The sequence below is a fragment of the Myxine glutinosa genome, chromosome 2 (genome assembly GCF_964187855.1).
Source record: "Myxine glutinosa chromosome 2, kmMyxGlut1.1, whole genome shotgun sequence".
NCBI classification, from domain to species: domain Eukaryota; kingdom Metazoa; phylum Chordata; class Myxini; order Myxiniformes; family Myxinidae; genus Myxine; species Myxine glutinosa.
Window position 1 is genome coordinate 94,032,434 of NC_136262.1, and position 14,654 is coordinate 94,047,087.

Sequence of the window (14,654 nt, forward strand, 5' to 3'; positions counted from 1 at the left end):
CGGCGCCGGGATCCACGACGGCCGTGCTATATGCCGGCCGTGCGTCGTGGGCTGTGAAAAACTTGTCCGCCTCTCTGGCCAGGGCGCGCGGTTCCATAATGGTCGAACCGGCGAGCACGAGCCGCACCTGTACAGGTAGCTGGCGGAGGAAGAGTGCACGGAAGAGGAAATCTGCATGGCCGTCACCGAGCAGGGACAGCATGCAATCCATGCGGGCGGACGGTCGTGTGTCGCCGAGTACGGGAAGGTCCAAAAGATGGTCCGCATGGTCGGCCTCTGTGAGGCCGAACGGGTCGAGGAGAAGCCGCTTGAGCGCCGCGTACTTGCTCTCGTCCGGCGGGTGCCGGAGGAAGGACACGACTCAAGCGGCCGTGCCGGATCCGAGGGCAGCGACCACGTAAAAGTACCTCGTGTCGTCCGCCGTGACGCCCCGGAGCTGGAATTGGGCCTCGGCCTGTAGAAACCAGGCGTCGGCTTGCGTTTCCCAGAACTCCGGGAGCTTGATCGCTACAGCGTTGATGGCCATGGCGCGTTCGGGGATCAGCAGCGGCTGAACCAGTGGGGGTCACCAGTGTGGGGTGCTGGGCACACACACGTTAAACAAAGGTAGGCCACAACGCTTTGGGTTTAACTTGAGCTCTTTATTCCTTGCTCACTCGCCAGCACTGCCGTGCTCGGGACTGCGAGCCCGCGTGTATATCCGGAGGCCACGCCTCACCTGGGGCGTGGCCGACACCCACTGGTGCTCGGAATTATGTCACTGCGCCAGCGAGTCATCGTGTCCGCCACACCGTATTAATATAGGAGCACCTTCTTCTTTTTGAGGTTTAATGGCGCTTTCAGAGCCGCGAGGCTCTATATACGCCACGCACCCTAACGTCCAAACAAACCAACCAGGAGGTTAACACGAGAAAAACTAGAGGCTCACACTGCTAACCCCGTCTCTTTGATAAACTTTAAAACTGATCTACAAAACCCAGGATGCTTCAGATCCAGCCAGCAAAAGGCTTCCGGCAGACCTGACCACGTGATCCCCATTCCGCGGACAGAAAGCTGAAGACGAGATCTAGCATTATTATAACGCGGACAAAAGGAAAAAACATGGTCCAGATCTTCGGGAACCTTACACCAATATGAAGATAAAAATTGAGAAAACAATGTCCAATTATAAGTCGAGATAAGATAGACTGCTCCCTGCGAGGGAGCCGGGGAGACGACCCCAAGGACACGATCGATGGATGCACCTTGTGACACCACCTCCCCTTAGGGGAGGAGTCCCACTGACTTTGCCATAAAACATTAATTTTCTGTTTAATTAAATTAGAGAGGTCTGCCTGGCCTAGCGGAACTGGGGTTTCGAAAGCCAGATTGAGGGCGCGTTTGGCCGCCTGATCACACACTTCGTTGCCTGCAAAGCCCACATGGGCCGGGACCCAGCATAGATCGACGACCGTGCCCCTCCAATGGGCCAAACTTAAGAGATGAATTACCTCAAGAACCAATTCGTTCCTACTGCCAGGCTGGAACGACCTAAGCGCTATCAGAGCCGAGAGAGAGTCGGAAAATATGACCGCGCTGAGGGGATAAAAGTCTATGATCCATTCAAGAGCCAAAACAATTGCATAAAGTTCTGCAGAAAATACCGACAGGTGGTCTGAAAGCCTGAAAGCCTTCGTCACCTTCACATCAGGGATGCAGAAGGCAGCCGCAGTACGGCCAAGACCCGGATCTTTGGAGCCATCTGTATAAGCATGGAGAGATTGACTCCAGAACTTGTGAATGAATTCCACAGCCATGTTACTTGTCGCGACGGGATTGTCCCTGTCTGTCATACTCTGTAAATCCAAGTGAATTCTTGGAACCACGAGGGTCCAAGGTGGCCATAGGGACACTTTATTGGCTGTGTTATCCGGGGGGAGGTCCAACCCCAACCCTTTAACCGCCCTAACACACTTGAGACCAAAAGGGGGAAGCCGACGGAGATTACCAAGAGCGTGAAACTCCCAGCAATCCAGGAACAGAGAACTGCCAGGATGATTTACCCCGAAGGAAATGCATTTGGACCAGTATTTGAGAATAGACACTTCCCATCGAAGTGACAAAGGCAGCTCACCCGCTTCAACCAGGGGAGCGCTCACTGGAGAGCTTTTAAAGGCACCAAGACATATGCGGAGAGCTTTGGACTGAACTACTTCCAACCTCCTCCGGATGGACAGGGACATGTCCCAAAAGGCTTGACACCCGTAATGAAAGTGCGAACGTATTAGAGCTCTGTACAGGATAAGGAGGCTATCCTGGTGGGCACCCCAAGAAGTACCTGAGATACAACGGAGAAGGTTGAGACCCTTCGAGCACTTAGCTACAAGTTTGGCACAATGGGCATTCCAGGTTAAGCCCTTATCAAAGATCACCCCCAAAAAGGGGACCACCGGAGAGACTTTTAGGGCCGTGCCATTGACTGTTACTCTGACGTCCTCAACCTTTCTCTTGAGAGTAAAGATTCCAAGCTTAGACTCAGGCCCAGAGATGGCAAAACCCCATTTTGCAGCCCACTGCTCAATACTGACAACATCAGCCTGAAGGCGCTTGGAGATGAACGCACAGTTCCTGCCCCGAACCCAGATAGCTATATCATCGGCAAACAAAGACAAATTGCCCCGCACCCCTGGAAGAGAGGCAACATCATTTATCATTATGTTGAAAAGGGTGGGACTAATACAACTACCCTGAGGAATACCCTTTTTAGTGAGAAACACGGAGGACAGAGCAGCACCAACACGCACTTGAAAAGATCTGCCAGACAGGAAATCACGGACCCACCAGAAAAGTCTGCCCCTGATGCCTAACTGGTGAATCTTAAACAGAAGACCGTCCCTCCAGACAGAATCATAGGCCTTCTGAATATCAAGGAAAACCCCCAGCACCGATTCACGGCCGATGCAAGCCTTCCTAATGTCATTCGCCAGAGAGACTATTTGATCTGAAGAGGACCGACCCCTCCTGAATCCACTCTGACATCTATGAAGCAGATTATTCTTTTCTAAGTAAAATATCAGGCGTTCATTAAACATCTTCTACATAATTTTGCTAACAACAGAAATAAGAGCTATAGGGCGGTAAGAGGATGGATCTGTAGGATCCTTACCAGGCTATAGAACAGGAATGATTATGGAATGCTTCCACGCACCAGGGAGCCTACCTGAAGCCCAGACCTTATTGATCAACACCTGAAACACTTCCAAGACACTATCATCCATGTGCTTGAACATGGAGTGAGTGAGCGAATCAGAGCCAGGAGCACTATTCTTGGACTTGGAAATGACCTGCTTTAATTCACCCAGAGAGAAATCCATGTTAAGCGGGGAGTTATCCGAGCTCACATCACAGAGAATGTCTTTGTGCTGGGAGACAAACTGACGCTTGGCCTCACCTGACACCGAATCGACAGGATCATCACCTGACTGATCTGAAAAGAAGGACGCTAAAACAGAGGCCTTCTCCTGGCTTGAATAAACAGGGGCGTTATTGCTGACCAACCAAGCTATCGACCACCCTCCACCATTCCTACCATACATACCTCTAACCCTACGCCAAACAGAACTAATGGAGGCATCCGGATTAATAGACGCACAAAATGCTCGCCAAGACTCTGACTTGGCGCGTTTAATTACCCGCTGAGCTTGAGCTCTTCTTCTCTTGAACTCGATGGCATCTTGAAGCAGCAAGGATTTCCTGACTTTTTTAAAGGAAGGCTTTCTGGCCTTAATGGCCCTCGCGCAATCCTCATTCCACCAGGGAACTTTAATTCTCTGACCGATCTGACCTTTACAAGTGGGGATAGACTCGAGAGCACTGCGATAAACTCCTTTGACTGAACTATTACTGAAGATATCAGGATTCTCGTTAAATAATTCAGGCTTGACCACCTCGGAGCAACATCTGGAAAACTTACCCCAATTAGCCCTGGAGAAACTCCAAGAGGGAGGCCTATCCAACCCCTCCAGATCTCTCTCCAATTTGAGGTGAGTGGACACCAGAAGGTGGTCACTACCCAGACTGTCTGGAAGAACCCTCCATTCACACCTTGCTGCAAGCGAGGCAGAGACTATCATGAGGTCAAGAGGGGAAGACCGACCAGAGCCAGGATTTATGAAAGTTCCACTACCATCATTCAGTATTACTAAGTCAAGGTCGTCCATCACCTTCTCCACACAAGAACCATTACTGTCCGTGAGCTTAGAGCCCCATAGAGTGTTGTGGCTGTTGAAGTCACCGCACCAAATGATTGACCCTTCGCACTTGCATAAAACCTCTTTAAGCGCAAGAACATTCAAAGAGAGACACGGATTATAAAAGTTAACCACTGAGAAGGTCTCACTAGGGCTAGGAAATAAAACCACATTACACTCCAACTCCACATGACAATCAATAACCCTATGAGGAACTCCTGACCTCACAAAAACCCCACATCCCCCCCCCCCCTCCCCACCCCCACTTCCCCTAGCTCTATCCCTGCGAATTAACAAATAATTTGGAATCCTATATGAAATGTGGCTAGGAGCATCTCATCTACGTTTCTATGATAATCACGGTTTTCGTAAATACCTCGCACTGTTGACTCATTTATCCCAAATTTCTTTCCAACACTTGGCTTTGTTTCACCATTGTCTATCAACTGCACAATTTCGAATTTCTGAGCGTAAGTTAAGTTCTTCCTCTTCTTGATTTCCCTTTTCCCACGCTCGGTGATGACGTAGCACCCTTTCCACCATTTCCGGTGCGCTATAGCGCGTATTTGGGGCGCGATAGTCGTGTGTTGTGCAGCTTTTTAGGTAGCCGCGATAGCTGAGTTCGCGATAGCCGAGGGTTGAGTATATATATATGTATGTATAATGTATATATATATATATATATATATATATATATATATATATATATATATATATATACACACACATCATTGTCATTCTCTCTCTCTCTCTCTGGGGGCAAATCTTCCCCATTCTTCCCTGCTGTCTGGATTTGTTTCTTCCCTGCTGTCTGGATTTGTCAGGGTAGCGCGGTCACGGTTAGAGTGGCAATAGGTCCCCCATGGATGGGCCCTTTCCCTTTTGTCTCTCTCTCTCTCTCTCTCTCTCTCTGTCGCCACCTATCGGCCGTCGGTGCGTTGGGTGTAGCGTCATGGCGGCTGTGAGCAACTGCTCTGTGTTGTAGTGAGTTCTTTGTGAGTTTTCCTCCTCTCCTGCCCTCTCCTGCCCCCCCCCCCTCCCTCTCCTTTCCATCCTGTGTACTTTGGCATTTTGTTTTCATCCTTCCTATACCTTTGTCTTCAAGAGAGAGAGGTTTGAGAGCGGACCCATTTTGGGTGCGGCCTACCGGCTTCGACGACGCTTTGTAAGCCTTTTTGTGCTTATACTGCACGTTTATTATTTATTCTAGTTTGATTTAGGTATTTCGTTTTGGTACCTACTTGTCCGGTTCGGACAAGTGGGGGGGTGTTAATTCGCTGGGATGGCGAATGCACGCTCTCGGTTAGAGGCGTTCGACAACTTAACAAGGAAGCATGCATTTGTGTGTGTTCCACCCGAAGGAACTTCCACTGAGGACATTGTTTTGTCGGTGGGGAAAATAATCGGTTGTGAAAATGTACGAGCAGCGTCGAGAATGAATCAAAAAGTTGTTGTATTTGTGTCCGATGAAAAATTCGTTCACGATGTTGTAAGTGCGGGTTTAACCACAGAGACAGGTCTCTTTGTCTTGGCGTCGCCTATGGACACTCCGTCGATGAGGGTCGTCATATCTAACGTACCCCCATTTATAACCTGCAACCAGCTGATGTCCCTTTTGTCCCGATACGGAACAGCTGTGTCAAAAATCACAATGATTCCGCTCCGGTCTCAGGATGAACGTGTTAAACACGTGATGAGCTTCAGACGGCAGGTGTATATGGTGCTTCCGGATCGAGGCGATGACACGGGGTTAAACATCACGTTCAAGGTAAAGGTGAACAACCATGAGTACCAGATGTATGCGTCATCGGCCTCATTAACATGTTTTCAGTGCGGAGCTTTTGGCCATGTGAAAAGGTTTTGTCCGAAGGTATCGTGTGTAAGGTGTGGTGAAGCAGGTCATAGTGACGCTGATTGTAAAAGAGATAACACCCCGGTCTCTAACGTACGAAACAACGTAAACCGAAATACCCGAACGGTTCCTACCGACGCTCCCTCGCACTCGAGGAGTAGGGATAATACTCCTGTTCGTCTTAGTGTAAACGACAACACCGCTGATTCGGTAAATAATGAAATAACCCCAGATAACCCACCTGTGGTGGCAGATGCTACGTGCAGTGAGGAGATGGAAGAAAATCCCATTGTGGTGACAAAGAAACGAAGAGCACCTGGTGCTTGTAACTCCAACATTACTTTGAAAAAGGTAGTGTTGGATAAAGACAGTGTGGGTGCAGACGCCCTGGAACGTCTTTCTCAGGTGTCCACAAGCTGTGTTGACACCAGGGAGAAGGAACATGATTTAATTAATTCTGAAACATTATCGGGCAGCACCGAAAACCTGGGAGAAAAAGTAGATGGTGAGACTAAAGATGATGGTGAGCCCATTAGTGAGCCGCCACCTTCACTACCTGCTGAGACCGAGCGGATTGGGAATGTCTCAGCCCCAAGCTCCTCTTTACCCCTGCAAGATCTAAATCATGACACTGGTTCGTCAACTGAGCCAGTGAACATCTCCCTGCAGGAGGGTGAAGCCGAGATTTCAGCTCCTGCTGAATGTCCCGGGTACCAGAGTGAGGATGACTCTACCATAGAACATTCCAGCAAATCTTCGGACTTGGCTGGCATCAAAATGGGGACTGGGCAGACTGATATATGTGACCCGGGTGGAGCTGTTTCTGATTTGTCAGATTCAGAGGATGAAGTTGAGATGACTGAGTTGTCTCAATCTTCATCAGATCAGTCATCCATAGCCCCTCAACTCGTTATTTCTTTTCTGAATGACACCTACCGACACCGAAATGTGATTGTAAAAGATCATTTTCCTGATTTAATTTCATTCATCCAGGCTGCAAAGGACATAATTAGGAGGCCGGATGAATTTCATTTAACAAGGTCGCTGTTTCATCGGCTTAGAAAGGCTGTTACAAAAACAGGGAGCGAGATTTCCCAACAACCTCTCACGCCTTTTGATAATCCATGAAAAAAATCACCTTTGGAACCTTAAATATGAATGGCGGAGGTGCAAGCCAAAACCGCCAGGTTCAGGTGAAAAGTTTATTTGAGCGCAAGAAAATTGATGTACTCTTACTCCAGGAAACCCATATAATTCAAAATGGGGAGTACGACTGGTGTCGCCTCTTTAAAGGACAATGTTTTTTTAGTAACATGTCTTCTTCTTCTGCTGGTGTAGCCTTTTTACTCAGACCAGGCCTAATACCTGAGTCATGCCTCTTCCAGGAGGTGATTAAAGGCCGGTTTATTTCATTGGAACTGGTCATTAATAATTTTCGGTTTACACTATTCAACGTTTATGCACCAAGTGAGAGTGTGGACCGAAGAGCTTTCTTTTCATCTTTAATTCGATACATGCAGTCGATAGATCTCAATAATTGTATTTGCATGGGGGGTGACTTTAATTGCACCTTTAAACCCAGTATAGACCGAAATACAGCAGAACCTCATCCCAAAGGTAGTACTGATTTGTTAAATTATTTTTCGGCAGTGGGTGTGCTAGATGCATGGAGACTGCATTACCCCCAACAAATCTGAGTATACTTGGGGACGATGTGCCAATGGGAGAATGACCTTCGCTAGACTTGACCGTTGGTACATAAACTCACAGTTCAGGAATGCGGTTATCTCTCCAAATCATTTTCCATCTTTGTTTTCTGATCATCATTTAGTTACCATGGGCCTCTTTTTCCCTCAACCCTTACGCAAAAGTGCATACTGGAAATTCAATACCAGTCTTCTCGAAGATGCTTTGTTTAAAGACGCCTTCCGTGCTTTTTGGGTCATCCAACTTTCAAGAAAGCCCTCTTTCTCTTCTTTAGCATTATGGTGGGATAACACAAAAGCTCAGATTAGAGTGTTTTGTCAGCAGTTTGTTTCAAATGATACTGACGTAAAAAATATAACAATGGCTTGTTTAGAAGCTGATATTATACGGTTAGAGTGTAAACTGGCTAAAGATAATATCAGAAGAGACCACAGGTTATTGGTTGAAAAGAAGGCTCAACTGAGAGAGCTGATTCAGGAGAAAGCAGCAGGCCTGTTAATTAGATTAGGAATAAACAATTTAAAGGTATCAGACACCCCGAGTAAATCTTTCTTCCAAATGGATTTTGTAAATAAGTCACCCAAAACCCTTTTCTCTGTACAAGACTTTAGGGGAAACATGGTTGCCAACCCTGGAGATGTAAGGTTGTGCATTAGAGAGTTTTTTTCAAAAGTCTATGCAAAACAAAATGTTTGTGAGCAAACCATGGAATTTTTAACTTCTCACCTTTCATCCCTAACTGAGCCTCAGTGCCTGGGCCTGGATTCAACAATTACTTTGCCTGAGCTAACGCAGGCCCTAAGTGAAATGGACTCGGGGAAAGCTCCTGGGATTGACGGCCTACCGGCAGAATTTTTCTTGGCTTTTTGGGACCTTTTGGGCCCTGAATTATTGAATGTCCTGGAATCATCCTTGGTGCTTGGAGAACTCCCACTAAGCTTCAGAAGAGCAGTGGTGTCGCTGATTCCAAAGACTGGGGATCTACGACAGATAAAGAATTGGCGGCCGGTCTCGTTATTATGTACGGACTATAAAATATTGTCAAAAGTGTTGGCCAATCGGTTGAAGACGGTAATCGGTGATCTAGTCCACCATGATCAGAGTTACTGCATCCCAAACAGATCTATTTATGATAATATTTTTTTGATTAGAGATTTAATGGAATGTGATTGCTTGGAAAAAGATTTTGGGATAATATTCCTGGATTTGGAAAGGGCTTTTGACAGTGTGGATCATGTTTTTTTGTATCGGGTGCTAGAAGCATGTGGCTTTGGTGTCAATTTTAGGGCCTACGTGACTTTGTTGTACAACAATATATTTAGTTTATTTAAAATAAATAACGAACTCAGCTCTCCGGTACAGGTTCAAAGAGGGGTGAGACAAGGATGCCTGGTTTCTGGGTTATTATTTTCCTTGGTAATGGAATCACTCCTAATTTTATTTAGGAAAAATATTTCAGGAGTGACTGTATCCCCTGGGAGTCCTTCAGTAGTTGTATCGGCTTATGCAGATGATGTCTGTGTGGTTGTTAAGAAGGAGAGTGATATCCCAGCACTTGTTGAATGTTTAAATCTTTTTTGCCTCGCTTCTTCTTTGAAGTGTAACTGGGACAAGAGTAAGGCCTTATGGATTCCCTGTCTCAAGAACATTCCACCTGGAAGAGTGCTGGTACCACCTGTGCATCTACCAACAAAGTTAAAATGGGTGGAAGACGGAGTCAAATACCTTGGGGTTTTCCTGGGATCTCCACATTACGTCCTCAAAAATTGGGACGGGATTGTTGAGCATGTCAAAAAAAGACTGGGACTGTGGAAACGAGCTCTGCCCCCACCTTTCCAACAAAGGCAGGGTTCTAGTGGTGAATAATTTGGTGGCTTCTTCCCTGTGGCATAGGTTTATCTGCCTTCAGCCGCCAGAGGCACTACTAAAGGCAGTGCAGAGGCTACTCGTGGATTTTTTTTGGAGTGGTCACCATTGGTTACTACCAAATGTCATATGTAGCCCCTTGTCTGAAGGTGGCCAGGGACTGATCGACATAAAAAGTCGTATCATGGCTTTTCGGCTGTGTACCATACAGCAGTTGCTGTACAAGGAACGACTGCCAAGCCGACTTCTGGCCTATCACGTGCTGCGAAAAGCAAGCGGGCTCGGATATGGCCTTGAACTTTTCTTAGTCCAACTCCAACATGTCGACACATCTCATCTACCATCATTCTATCAGAGCCTTCTGAATGCCTGGCAAAGCCTTTCGACTAGTCGCCAGCAAGAAACCTATGCTACAAGCATGTTTGTGGAAGAACCCCTTTTTTACAACCTACTGTTTCCTGCAATTCCAAGAAGCCGAGACTTTTATCAACACTTTATTACAGCGGGCATAATCAAAGTGTTGGACCTCCGCCATGATTCTGGTTGGGGGTGGAAGACGGTGCAAGAGATAGCCGATATGACTGGAATATGGTCAAACAGAATAATCGGAAGAATACTAAAGGGAATAGTAAAGAAAAGCTTCCAACTTGGACTAAGATGGACCCAGGAAGTTTTGGTGACATCCAATGACTGGCATTTTCCTGGTTTATTGGTACAGCCTAGTCACGGAGACTTGCCCCCAATTAGTGAGGGACAAAACATTTTTCAGAAATGCAGTAGTAAAGACCTGTATCGGTTATGCACTGCAGTTCTGCTTGGGAACTCACCGTTAAATGGAGTGGCCAGGTGGAAAGGGCTAATGCCGGAAGGACTCCCATCTGAGCCTGCATGGGAATCAGTATACAGTAAGCTGGTAAGCAAAAGGACAGGTGATCTCCAGTGGCGAATGATACACTGGATCATTCCATCTAATAAATTAGTGAGTCATTTCGCGCCCATATCTACGTGTTGCCCGTTCTGTGTTTACACAGAGGATGTGTTCCATGCATACGTTGATTGTGCAAGGCTTGTGCCTTTATTTCAATGGCTGAACTACATGGCTGGAAAAATGAAGATCACTTTTTCTCTGCGATCATTTATTTTTGGTTTCAATGATATGAAAGAACATGTACATATGTTGTTTTTGTTTTTAGTGGCCATGGCGAAAATGGCAATTTATTTATCGAGGAAGGAAAAACTGAAAGGAAAGCCGATTGGGCAATGTGATGTCTTGTTCTTTTTTAATGCCTTGATATCTGCAAGACTCAAACTTGAATTTTGTGATTCTGGAAGAAAGAAATGTATTGATGAGTTTATGAACATCTGGTGTTTTGATGGGATCTGCATGGTGCAGGAGAATGAATTATTGATATATTTGTAGGTTTGTTGGGATTGAATCAGTGTGTGGTCGGTTTTTCTGTTGTTGTTTTTCTTTTCTAGTTCATTGGACTGTTTTGATTTCCTGTCATTATCTCTTTTTCTTTTCTGTATTTTTGATTATTGTGCCTGTATTGAATAGTATCTTCACCGACTGGCTTGTATTTTTATATTTTTGTAATAAAAAGTCTAAAAAGTCAAAAAGTCTCTCTCTCTCTCTCTCTCTGTCTGTCTCTCTGTCTCTCTGTCTCTCTGTCTCTCTGTCTCTCTGTCTCTCTGTTCCTTATGCATTGGAGACACCATATCGTGGTGTATTTTAAATTACAAAATATTTTAAGTTACAAACCCCAAACTCGGGGTACAAATCCAACTGTGTGGTGGGGGTGGGAGGGGGTAACATAGGCTGTGTGGCCGCGGCTTCATGTGGGGGCAGGGGGATGTAAATTCTCTGTAAATGTGTACAGCATAGCGCCACCTAGTGGTGGTTGCAGAGGGTATTGAAATTTTCTTTTTTTCTGGGCAACGCTGAGGTTAAAACACTCTTCGCACAGGTAAATTTGTCCTCCTTCCTTTATCACCCTCTCTCCCCCACAAAAATCGGATGGGCCTGTCAAAGCATGTCATTGTGTGTGAGACGTTTCTAGCAGGAAGGGACATCAGGACGATCAGGGGGCAAAGGTGGGGGGAGTGGGACATGAGGATGCGGATGGGGATGGGGAAGGAGGGGTGGTGGGGAGGGATTTTTGGCAAACAGGAAGACCAATTGGTCTGTAAGCGAAGCGACAGGTAGGCTCTGCTAGTTTCATATAATCCAAATTTGCCACGTTTATTTGGTGGTTCAGAGACACCATCTGGTAAATTGCTGGTGACAGCACCTTTAGGAAATGTGTTTAAATTGAAAGAAAGAGCTGTATATAATTTTTCATAAGTAAAGGAAAATATGACATTTTTTGTTATTTCAAAATTTAATGTTTAATATATGACGTCCAAATTTTATATTTCAAAAAACCGTTGAACATTTACCTTTCATATTGCAAATATCTATTCGTGGTGTTGGTGTTGCCTGGTGTTGGCTTAGCGGTGAGGGTGCCGGCTTGGGATCCTATGGATCCTGGGTTCGAATCCCGGTCGATCGCTGAATTAACGTCAGGCGGGTTGACTCAGCCTGTCATCGTTCCGAGGTCGGCAAATTGAGTACCAGCTTGCTGGGATGAATGATCACGGTGTGTACCCAGATTTAGAATAGGTACACCATATCCCTGCGCATCGTAAGAGCGTGACCAAGGGTTGGCGTCAGGGAGGGCATCCGGCCATAAAAACATTTGCCTCAAACAGGGAACCATGATTGTCATGGGGCCCGCAAAGCTAACCCCCACTCTAGCCTGGAAAATGGCCTTAAAACGATCATTCATTCATTCATTCATTCATGACATTATCTCAGCCCGATTGCATCACGGCTGTAATTGGCTGAATTATCTTACAATGGCAACCATCTCAGGAACTTGGCTTGTGTACATGATATTTCAAAAACTGTTCAAGATTGCTTTCATATTGCACAGATCTATTCCTCATATCACCCACAAAGGTGGGGACCTCGACTATCAGCTCCCTGTTTGTCTTTATCTCCCTGATCTTTATAACACCTACTTATCTTCCCATATCTGTGGGATTCTCTCTCTCTCTCCATCTCTCTATCTCTATCACCATCTCTCTATCTCCATCTCTCTATCTCTATCTCTCTTTCACCATCTCTCTATCTCCATCTCTTTATCTCTATCTCCATCTCTCTATCTCCATCTCTCTATCTCTATCACCATCTCTCTATCACCATCTCTCTATCTCCGTCTCTCTATCTCCGTCTCTCTATCTCCATCTCTCTATCTCCATCTCTCTATCTCTATCACCATCTCTCTATCACCATCTCTCTATCTCCATCTCTCTATCTCCGTCTCTCTATCTCCGTCTCTCTATCTCCATCTCTCTATCTCCGTCTCTCTATCTCCGTCTCTCTATCTCCATCTCTCTATCTCCATCTCTCTATCTCCATCTCTCCATCTCTCCATCTCTCTCTCTCTCTCTCTCTCTCTCTCTCTCTCTCTCTCTCTCTCTCTCTCTCTCTCTCTCTCTCTCTCTCTCTCCCTCTCTCCCTCTCTCCCTCTCTCTCTCCCTCTCTCTCTCCCTCTCTCTCTCTCCCTCTCTCTCTCCCTCTCTCTCTCCCTCTCTCTCTCTCCCTCTCTCTCTCCCTCTCTCTCTCCCTCTCTCTCTCCCTCTCTCTCTCTCTCTCTCTCCCTCTCTCTCTCTCCCTCTCTCTCTCCCTCTCTCTCTCCCTCTCTCTCTCCCTCCCTCTCTCTCCCTCTCTCCCTCTCCCTCTCAGCAAGGCTCCCTCATTTAATATCTCACCATTAAAGTTGGAAGTGAGCAGTGCTGTTGGCTGGTAACCTACCCACAATTAACACCGTTTCTGTAACTATGAATTACCATTTCTTCCACAATGATATAAATTGTGCTGCATGCACTGGCATCAACAATGCAGAAACGCAACCATCATTAGTGATGAAAAGGCAGTATACATATGTTCTACAATGGGTGTGTAACTGTTTTAATAACCAAACAAATACTATACTAAGAAATGTTTCTTTTAAGATTAATCATTTATGAATGGAATGTCCATGTATGAATCACTAATGATCTTACCCCTCCTCTATACCTCTTTAGGTCAGATGTGCGTCCTTCTTTTCAGCAAGTCCGGCAGAGAATGGAGCTGCTGAAGGCCGGATTGGAGGCTGGACTGGACTGATCTTCCTGCAATTAAAATAAATAAATAAAAACTCTATCTTTTACACCTGCAATTTTACACCTGCAATTACACCTGCAATTACAATTACACCTGCAATTTTACACCTGCAATTACAAAAAAACTCTTTTACACCTGCAATTAATATACTTTATTTGACTGCGCAAGTGAATTTTCTCACACATTTATATACTAAAATTTCTGGGTCAATTTAAAAGGTCGTTTTTTTCTGAACTTAAAATTAACAATTTGTTGTATTCAGAAAGATGCTAAAATAGAGCAAACATCAAATCTGTCCTGTTTTTGGAGATAAATAAATTTATTATGATTTGGTGCTATTTGCCAGTGCTGTTTAAACAAGTGAGCAAAATACAACACCAAGCTTTTTTTGTATACTTCGTCGAGGCTCGTATGAGAGCTAACACATAGAACATATAATAAAGGGAGCAGGGACATAAGGGGATCAGTGGAAGATATAGGGTTGGGGCGGGGTATACGGGAAAAACAAGATGGACACTACAAGGGATTTCAGGAAAGAAAACGAAATTTGAAGGAAGTGGGTTTGGGGTGGATTAACAGAGGGGTGGGGGGGGTGGGGGGGGGGCAGGGTAGAGTGCAAATTATGACTTTTGCAAATCGACATGCAAGACAAAGACATGCATGCATGCAAGAGCCTGGTGTTGGCTTAGTGGTTAGGGTGCCGGCTTGGGATCCTAGGATCCTGGGTTTGAATCCAGGTTGATCACTGAATTAACACCAGTAGGGTTAACTCAGCCTGTCATCCTTCCGA

At 45.8% G+C, this 14,654-nt stretch overlaps 1 protein-coding gene across 6 annotated transcripts in view; it reads left to right on the forward strand.

Moving 5' to 3' along the window:
* Nucleotides 1–14,198, forward strand: part of LOC137412549 (tyrosine-protein kinase ZAP-70) — a 236,057-nt gene extending 221,859 nt beyond the window's left edge. For 3 of the 6 annotated variants that reach the window (XM_078771234.1, XM_078771235.1, XM_078771242.1), the window contains one exon: nt 13,786–14,198. In XM_078771234.1, the coding sequence (XP_078627360.1) occupies nt 13,786–13,867 (82 nt within the window). In that variant the 3' untranslated portion in view covers nt 13,868–14,198. The remainder of the gene's footprint in view (nt 1–13,785) is intronic. The other 3 variants (XM_078771241.1, XM_078771236.1, XM_078771232.1) reach the window with 3 other exon arrangements.
* The last annotated feature ends 456 nt before the right edge of the window (nt 14,199–14,654 follow it).